The sequence below is a fragment of the Lagopus muta genome, chromosome 1 (genome assembly GCF_023343835.1).
Source record: "Lagopus muta isolate bLagMut1 chromosome 1, bLagMut1 primary, whole genome shotgun sequence".
In the NCBI taxonomy this organism is placed as follows: Eukaryota; Metazoa; Chordata; class Aves; order Galliformes; family Phasianidae; genus Lagopus; species Lagopus muta.
In genome coordinates, this window is record NC_064433.1 from 82,851,176 (window position 1) to 82,860,486 (window position 9,311).

At 41.6% G+C, this 9,311-nt stretch overlaps 1 protein-coding gene across 23 annotated transcripts in view; it reads left to right on the plus strand.

Annotated features, from left to right (window-relative positions):
• ZBTB20 (zinc finger and BTB domain containing 20) overlaps positions 1-9,311 on the plus strand; it is a 468,885-nt gene that overhangs the window by 438,893 nt on the left and 20,681 nt on the right. For all 23 annotated transcript variants that reach the window (XM_048958187.1, XM_048958158.1, XM_048958264.1 and 20 more), the window contains one exon: positions 4,174-5,784. In XM_048958187.1, coding sequence (XP_048814144.1) covers positions 4,194-5,784 — 1,591 coding nt within the window. In that variant the 5' untranslated portion in view covers positions 4,174-4,193. The remainder of the gene's footprint in view (positions 1-4,173; positions 5,785-9,311) is intronic.

Sequence of the window (9,311 nt, forward strand, 5' to 3'; positions counted from 1 at the left end):
GTTCACAGTCTTATCAGAAGGTTTACATTTGTTAATTTATTCGTTATCTGGTGTCAGTCCTGTCGTTTCCAAGACTTCTCAACATTCTTCTTGTTCATATTGATATGGTGATTTTGTTCAGAGTCCTTGTTAAGCAAAGAATACGGAGGGGAGGTGCCCGATCTTCCTTAATACCTTCTTCAGGCACTCCCTGCGGCATGTAACGAATTGTCCTTTTAATTTGCACAGGATGCTCTTGCAATGTGTGTGACATATATCTTCAATGCTGGCTATACATAAGTTGTTACTAGCTTATATATATATATACATATAGCTTATATACTGAGTATGTGCTGTTGGGGAAGATTTATCTAGGGGATTAGCAATGAAGACTTATCAGAGAACCCCAGTAAAGTAGAAGGGCCCCCTGAAAAGAACTATTAGTTTAATAAAGGACCCAAATGGTAGCAGAGGCCATGAAATTAACAAAATTCTTACTTTGTTCTGATGCAGAAGCAGCATTCAATTCGCACACATTCAATAATGCTTATGCAGCTTTAAATGTATTGAGAAGACTTTTTGAAGACTTTTTGTGCTGGGCGTGCATGTTAAATGGGGTGATCCACTATGGATCCAGTGCCACAATAAAGAAGGCTTGCGCTTTAATACCACATTGGTCTTCAGGAGTTATCTTTCAGACTGGCATTTCTGTTCAGTAACAAAATGACTTTGAGTCCAGTTCATACACCTCAAGGAATTTGGTGTCCTAGATCAGTTCCTATTAGAGAGCTATTCACATCAGTCTCTTGTGAGCACACACACCTCTTTTTCTTAGCCTTGTTTAACCCTGACTGGTGATTTTCATTAGTAGCTAATGACCAAATACAATGCAGCAGAGAAGGCTGCTGAAACATACAGATAATCCCCATCTTTCCTTCCTTCTGTACTTGTAAACAGGTAGTGAGATTCCCTTTCCTGATTTCTTGATACAGATCACAGTGAAAAGGAGCTGAGGATGCATTTTTTGGGGAATTTAACTCACAAAATTAATGCTTTCTGCCAAGGTTCATATGAACAAGGTAGAATTCTTTTCAGATCAGGCCTAGCCAGCATGAATTCATGAAAGGCAGGTCCTGTTTGATCTACCTGTTCTTGACCCACCTGTTGATTGAGGGAAATGCTATGGATGTAATTAATCTACCTAGACTTTAGTAAAACCTTTGACTGTCTCCCATAGCATTTTCTTGGAGAAGCTGGCAACACATGGCTTGAACAGATACACTTTTCATTGAGTGAAAAAGTGGCTAGAGGGCTGGGCCCAGTGTGTGGTGATGAATGGAGTTGAATCCAGCTGACAGCTGGTCACTAGTGATGTTCTTCAGAGGTCAGTACTGGGCCTGTCCTGTTTAATATCTTTATAGATAATCTGGGCTGTGCACCCTCAGTACGTATTCAGATGACATCAAGGTGGGAGGAAGTGATGACCTTCCTGAGGGTAGAAAGGCCCTGGATGTGGATAAACTGGATCGATGGGCTGAGTCCAATTGTATGAGCTTTAACAAGGCCAAGTTCCAAGTCCTGCATTTCAGTCACAACAACTGCATGCATCGCTACAACTGCCTGAAAGGAGGTTGTGTTGAGGTGGGGGTCAGCCTCTTCTCCCTGGTGATTAGCAATAGGACAAGAAGTAATGGCCTTAAGTTAAGCCAAGGGAGGTTAAGGTTAGATAGCAGGAAAAAATTATTCTTGGAAAGGGTGGTGATATAATGGAACAGATTGCCCAAGGAGGTGGTGGAGTCACCGTGCTTGGAGATTTTCAAGGAAAGGGTAGATGTGGCACTGAGGAACATTGTGTATAGTGGACACAAGCGTGGTTTGATGGTTGTACAAGGTGATGTCCATGGTCTTTTCCAACCTTTGTGATTCTAGGATTCTGTATCTCTTCTTATTATCAAATTCCCCGTTTGATAAAACAGAGGACAAACTAGATGTCATTCTCTTTTTCAGGAGAGTATCTCAAAAACCTACTCTCACAAAGGGGAAATAATAGGGTCAAACCAAGTAGTAAGCAATATTTTGTGATGGGAAGCATACTGATAGGCTGGCACTCAAAGGGAGATAAAGATAAATGGATACTTATGGAATAACTTGCCACGGCCTACTGTAAGTGTTGAGAAGGTCCTCTGTTCACCACTAATCATCCATCTATCTGTTTCTCCACCAACACAAAGCTTTTACAAAGTCCTTTTCCTTTCAAATCAAGGATATCAATTTTTTTTTTTAAAATGTGTGTTTTCCATACTTACGTGGTCTGAGATGCTGGGAAGGAAAGCATCTGGAACTATCTTGGAGGCCTCTGGAGAATAACTGTCTGGTGGAGTAATTTATACATTATTCTGTTTAATAGTAATTGTGGTGCCCATGAAGGAAAGGCTCCGAATTGCTGAGACATTTTTCCAATCCTCATGATCCAGATCATCAGAGGAAGAAGTTCATGTTTCCCAGCAAAGCTTATTAAGCAAGACAGAAGTAATTCACAACACCCATGATATTGTTAGTAATTTTCTCCTTGTTACAGTTATCTGGGCATCCCCCTAGTGCTCTGACTTCACATCTTCTGACACTGGCTAGTTCACATCTGTTAGCATCAGACTTCTTCAGATAGCTTGGCCTCATCAGGATTTCCAATTCCTGACCTTTATGCTTCCTTTTATCATCATCATCTTCACAGAATTAAAATGACAACCTGTATCCAGGGAGATTTCTGTATGAAGCAGCAAAAGAAAAGAAGCTTGAGATGGCAGGAGTAGATAAATGAGAAGGAAACAGTGGAAGAGGGAAAACTCCACATTTTCCTGCATATTGTAATACATAATATTCTATAGCTTGCATATGAGATGTAAGACACCCATTAGGCCGGACCAGAGGATCACTGTTGGGTTAAAAAGCATGTGTATGAAACCACTTTTGATGCCATTTATTTTCTCTTTGTATTTCTCTTAAAGCAGACGGTGGCACTAAGCTTGTTTAATTTACTCATACTTCTCTGTCAAATTCGTCTTTTAGATTCTTAAGCACTAGCTGTGCAAAAGGTGCTGTAACTTTGGTAGGAATATTTAAGAAGAAATGTTCCATAATAGGGGTAGTGATTTAAAAGACGAAAAAGTAGTTTCTGCCATCAAAATCTAAGTAGATGAAAAATGAATAAAGAATATGAAAAGAAATAAAAAAGCATTAATCCAAAGAATGCAGGTTGGACATAGGGAAAAGTGAATCAACAGTTTAAGAAGTTAGACATGAAGGTTAATTTTGAAGGATACATTTGCTTTGTACCTATATCAGTTAGATGCCTTTCTAAACTATTCCCTATTTAGATCATTCAGCCAAACTAAGTCTAAGTCTTAGAGAAAATGCCTGTGATTTTCCAGTTTCTGTCAAGTAAATAACAGCAGGAGAACATTTGTTTATATGATGGCATTCTGGTGCCAATCAGAACTTGGGATATGCTTTAAACTAAAGGGGACAGCTCATGTTATCTTTTTTGCTTAGGGTTCTTAAGGAGGACTGTTTGTTACTATCGGGTAGCAAATGTTCTCATCCACAACCCCAGACAAAACTGTGCGTGGGATTTTAGGAACATTTACATTATAAATCTTGATATCTTGGGAAGTGAACGCCAACTTTTTGTACAAGTAGCTGTAGTATAAAAACCAGCACGCAAATTCCTTGGAATGACATTCTGGATAGAAACCACATTTTCACGTAGACTCTTTGCATTAACAAGTTGATGTAAAGGGTAATTAAAGTAATAATTTGATCATTTCTGGAGCGGATCCACATCCGTACAGCTTAAAACCCAGCTCGGTGCTTACAGTTGGCTGGCTCTAGGATTTTAAAGCCATGTAAGCTGGTAGGAAGCTTGAGGCCCAGAAAAGTGGTTGAAATATTGACCAGCTACACTTTCTTTGCCTCCTTTTGTTCAGAAATTCGGAACTTTCTCAACTCTGCAAAAGAGTTGTATAATTTTATTTCTATCCTTAAAAAGGAGGTATCTTCTTACCAGTGCCTTTGTTTGTGACTGTTATGGTATGATCTCTTCTGTTTACCCAGTGGGCAGTCACCTTTGTCAGTGTCCTGTCTGCAGAGGAAAAGACCCAATCTCCTCTTTTTTTTTTGTCACCTGCTTTGCTACAGGTAACATCAGTTGCAAGGGGATGACAGAGCGCATTCATAGCATCAACCTTCACAACTTCAGCAATTCTGTGCTCGAGACCCTCAACGAGCAGCGCAACCGTGGCCACTTCTGTGACGTGACGGTCCGCATCCACGGGAGCATGCTACGCGCCCACCGCTGCGTGCTGGCGGCTGGCAGCCCCTTCTTCCAAGACAAGCTGCTGCTGGGCTACAGTGACATCGAGATTCCCTCAGTGGTGTCAGTCCAGTCTGTGCAAAAGCTCATTGACTTCATGTACAGTGGGGTGCTGCGGGTCTCGCAATCAGAGGCCCTCCAAATCCTCACAGCTGCCAGCATCCTGCAGATCAAGACTGTGATTGATGAGTGCACAAGGATTGTCTCGCAAAATGTTGGAGAGGTCTACCCGGTGATTCAGGATTCTGGCCAGGAGACACCCAGAGGAACACCCGAATCAGGCACCTCGGGGCAGAGCACTGACACAGAGTCTGGCTACCTGCAGAGCCACTCACAGCACAGTGTGGACAGGATCTACTCAGCCCTCTACGCCTGTTCCATGCAAAATGGCAGTGGGGAGCGCTCCTTCTATAGTGGGGCTGTGGTCAGCCACCATGAAACAGCCCTGGGTCTCCCTAGGGACCATCACATGGAAGACCCCAGCTGGATTACCAGGATCCATGAACGGTCACAGCAGATGGAGCGGTACCTCTCTACTACTCCAGAAACCACACATTGCCGCAAGCAACCACGCCCTGTCCGAATTCAAACCTTGATGGGCAACATCCATATTAAGCAGGAGATGGAGGATGACTATGACTACTATGGCCAACAGAGGGTGCAGATCCTTGAGCGCAATGAGTCTGAGGAATGCACTGAGGACACTGACCAAGCAGAAGGCACTGAGAGTGAACCCAAAGGGGAGAGTTTTGACTCGGGAGTCAGTTCCTCCATTGGTACTGAGCCTGATTCTGTGGAGCAGCAGTTTATGACTGGTCTGGGCAGGGATGGGCAGCAAGAACCTTCTCAAGCAGATCAAAATGATATCCCTGCTGATGGCAGTCAGCCTCCGCAGCAGCAGCAGCAGCATGTGGATGCCAACTCTTCCTCGCCAGAGAGAAGCAATGACGTTGAAATGGACAGCAAAGTGCTCACAGTCAATAACAGCACCGAAAAGGGGGCTTTGCAGCCTTCTGTCAACACAACTGTTGCCCAACCGTTGCCAACCACACAGATCTACTTACGCCAGACAGAATCCCTCACCAGCAATCTGAGGATGCCACTGACTCTGACCAGCAACACTCAGGTCATTGGCACAGCTGGCAACACGTACCTGCCTGCCCTTTTCACCACACAGTCTGCTGGCAGTGGCCCTAAGCCTTTTCTCTTCAGCCTGCCCCAGCCCATAGCTGGCCAACAGACACAGTTTGTGACAGTGTCCCAGCCTGGCCTGTCAACTTTCACTGCTCAACTGCCAGCCCCTCAGCCCTTAGCCCCATCTGCAGGCCACAGCACAGCAGGTGGGCAAGGCGAAAAAAAGCCTTACGAGTGCACTCTCTGTAACAAGACTTTCACCGCCAAACAGAACTACGTCAAGCACATGTTTGTACACACAGGTAAGAGTTTGTCCTATTGGCTTACACATGAAGCCAGGGAAAATCCATTACAAACAAGGACTTAAGTTCTGTTTCCCAACCTGACAGCCCTCAGCACAAACAGGAGGGAGAGGCTACCCAGGGAGCTGGTATCACTGAACACTAAGCTGACTGCATTGAAGTTGAGCCCCTGTGGACACACGTAGGTCCCACACAGGGGTCTAACTGTGCATGGTGCAGAAACAAGCTCTTTATGCTTGGAGTAAAAGGTGTCCTGCATCCATACAAGGAAATGGTAAGCACTTGTTTTCCTCTGCTGGCTGGCCAGGCAACACTTAAGTGGCATGACAAAATTATAATAGAGTCATCAAAAGAAGAATGCATCTACTGTGGAAAAGCTTCCCAGTGCTACAGCTGTAGGGGTTTAGGTTCAAATGGTGATGACTGGAATGACGTTAGGGCATGTTCATTCCCGGTGGAGTTGCAGCACTAGGTCCAGGCCTGGGTGTTACACAGAATGCCACATATTTTCTAAATCTCACATACATTTGGAGTTTTTTAGGAAGTTTTTCTGTACTTCTGTACTACTTCTTAAATGTTTTACTAGCTAGGACTACAGAGACATGGGACTCAGAAAAAAAAATAAAGTAATGAATGTAGAACACAGCAGCAGCACCCTTTTTCTTTAAAAAATGTTTTTAGTGTACGATCTTCTGAGGCAACTTAGGTGACTGCTTTTACTACTAATCCAAAACTACCTTTTCTGGCTTTTAGTTATAAGATTTTAAATCAAGGATATTGTATCTGTCTACCTATCTGTTGGTCATGGAGAAGCTGTCTGGGGTTTAGGGCTAAATTTTGCTTTCTTTAGCCCTCATCTCATTTTGATTTTGGAAAGAAATTCCAGTTTAGAGAAAGAGTAAATATTTCTCTCACCAACCAGTCTTTTTGTTAACATCAAATCTTAAAGTAAATTTTGGGGTTGTGATATATAGAGTAGAACCTGGAGAAATTGCCTAAGGTATGGAAAGAATGTAAATCATGCCTCCCTACTGTATCAGATAAATTTCACTTCCATTGTAAGTAAACTTTTAACTACTATTTATGTATAAGCATCACTTAAATTAAAAGATTCTTTAGAAATCTAAGGCAGACATGTACACACACATATAATTTACAGGAAGGTTCACTTCTCATGACTGATAAAAAATGTATGGTTGCAAAGATCAAGAATCCTGAGTCCCAAAATTATCCTTTTGTGTTTATGTTCTCTATCTTTCTGCTGTGGATAAGTGGCTAAAATACTATGTAGATAATGTTGTGTTTTTCAGGAAAATATCCCATTAAAAAGGCAGTCACTTATATCTGCCTGCATCCTAGTTCTAAGAGCTAGAAAGGCTTTTTTTCTTTCTTTTTTTTCTTTTTTTTTACAAATAATTTCACTGAGATCAGGTGCTTTACCTTCCCCAGTCTCAACTATGCACTGCACGCAGTGTTTGGAGTCAAATAAGGGGTAACATTGAAAGATCTGTCTTAAAGTATTTCTAAGTACTACACACAGTCAACCAAGGTGACTAAGAAGCAATAGCACCTTGAGCAACAGAAGGCAGAGCTTCCAAAAAAACATTCTGAAAATAAACTTTTTATGCACAGTCTTGAAGAAGGCTTGTCTGCTGCTTGCCCATGATATATGGCTCTAGTGAGGATCCAAGGAAAATGAGAAAGATTTGGGAGATGCAGGTGTTTGAATTTGTCTTGCTCTCAAGAGAATTCATGAGGTATCTACTCGTAAACCAGAATTCAACAACCCTTAGATCTCCCAATCCCAATTTTAAGATTCCAAGACCAATATTCTGATGCAACTTTTCATGCAATGAAAGTCCTGTAGTGTAGACACAAACCTACCCCCTTTTCTTCTTTCACATTGTGTTCCATGTGAACTGGTGTAAATGTACCCCATGATGTTCTCAGAAGTTAGTGTTCTGAAAACACAGTGGTAGAACATTTGCAGTGACCTGCACCTTATAAACCATCATTGCCTTCTCCTGTATGCTACACATTAATATTGAGTAACTTTCTCATGTTATTGGCTAAAAGCAGTCGAATATAAAGTAAAGAACCAAAAGGAAGAACATATGCATCTAATTGATGGAACGCCTGATTTCAAGAGGAAGAATCATGGGAACAAAGAATCCACAGTGGGAAAAGGCAACAAAGTGATTACTTAAGGAACACGTAAATTGGCATATAAAAAAGAAAATCTAAAAAGTTTTAAGATTTTTAGGAAAGAACTCCCAGGAAGGCTTTGAAGCTAAGATTAGAAAAAAGCCAGAACCCAGCATATCTTAGAAATATGTGCAGGCAAAAATGAGGGTGTTTTTATAGCATAAACTTAACAAGGTCTAGAGCAGAGGAGACTGACTTATTACAAACTCTGGGAGATATGTTGCCTAAGGCAAAAATGAGCACTGTAAATGTAATCAGTCTCTTGTAAATTAGCCTGACATGATTATAGCTGACACACTATCGTTTCCTACATAACACGTCAAGTATATTGGCCTGTCTATGCTCACCACACTACTGTGTTGAACAAAGCCAAGAAATTTAATTTTTTTTATACAAAGTATCTTTGACCAAGTCAGGACAAAATCACCGTTGCTACGCAGACGTGGAGCTCGTGGATTCTATCTGCAGATGTTGCCATCATACGTGCAAGCTGTGAAATAAAGAGAAACAAAAACTCAGAAGAGACAAGAAAAGTGGATCCTTCCCATCCAATCCATATGAATCATGCTCTCTGAAAACTGAATGTACCTCACTGCACAAAGAGTAAATGATATATTACCACGGGAATGCGATGGTCCCTGAAAATTGACTCTTCAAGATTTAAAGCAGTCCTAGGCAGACTGTAAAAGGGAGGAAGTAGGATGTGAAAGAAAAGGATCTCTGCTAGACAGGAAATTGCAGAATAGTCAAAGGAAAATTATTTTCCAGTCAGCAAAACAAAGGATGACTGTGACAGTTTCAGAGTTATGGGAATGTCTCCCTCCCTGATAGGCTTAGGGCTGATAATTTGCCCATCTGAAATATACAAGACATTTAAAAAGATTTGAAAGCACCTTTTGATGCGACGTTTGGATATACAGCTATATATTTGTATTATGGAATACACAGTAATCCATATTTCAGATATTAAATTTGACCAGAAAAAGGGGCAGCAAATATAAACTCTCATAAAAAAGCTGGATTCCCTTGGCAATCTTTAGCACTTATCTTCCTATAAATCTAAAGCAATTTGACAGAAAAGAGTGTATTACAGGTCAGCTGTCTGGTCAGTCATGTTTTTATTGCATACACATAGGGAAATGGAGGCACTAAAAGGTAAAATAACCTGACCAAGACCTTCCTAGGAAGTGAAAGAGAACAGGACAGAAACGGTGTTCCCTCTCCTGCCCGAAGCAGCAGAGGCTGTGCCATTGAAGCTGAGCATAGATGCCAGAATCTTTTTATCTCCACTCCTGTCTTTGCAATTGTTTGTTCTAGGAGCT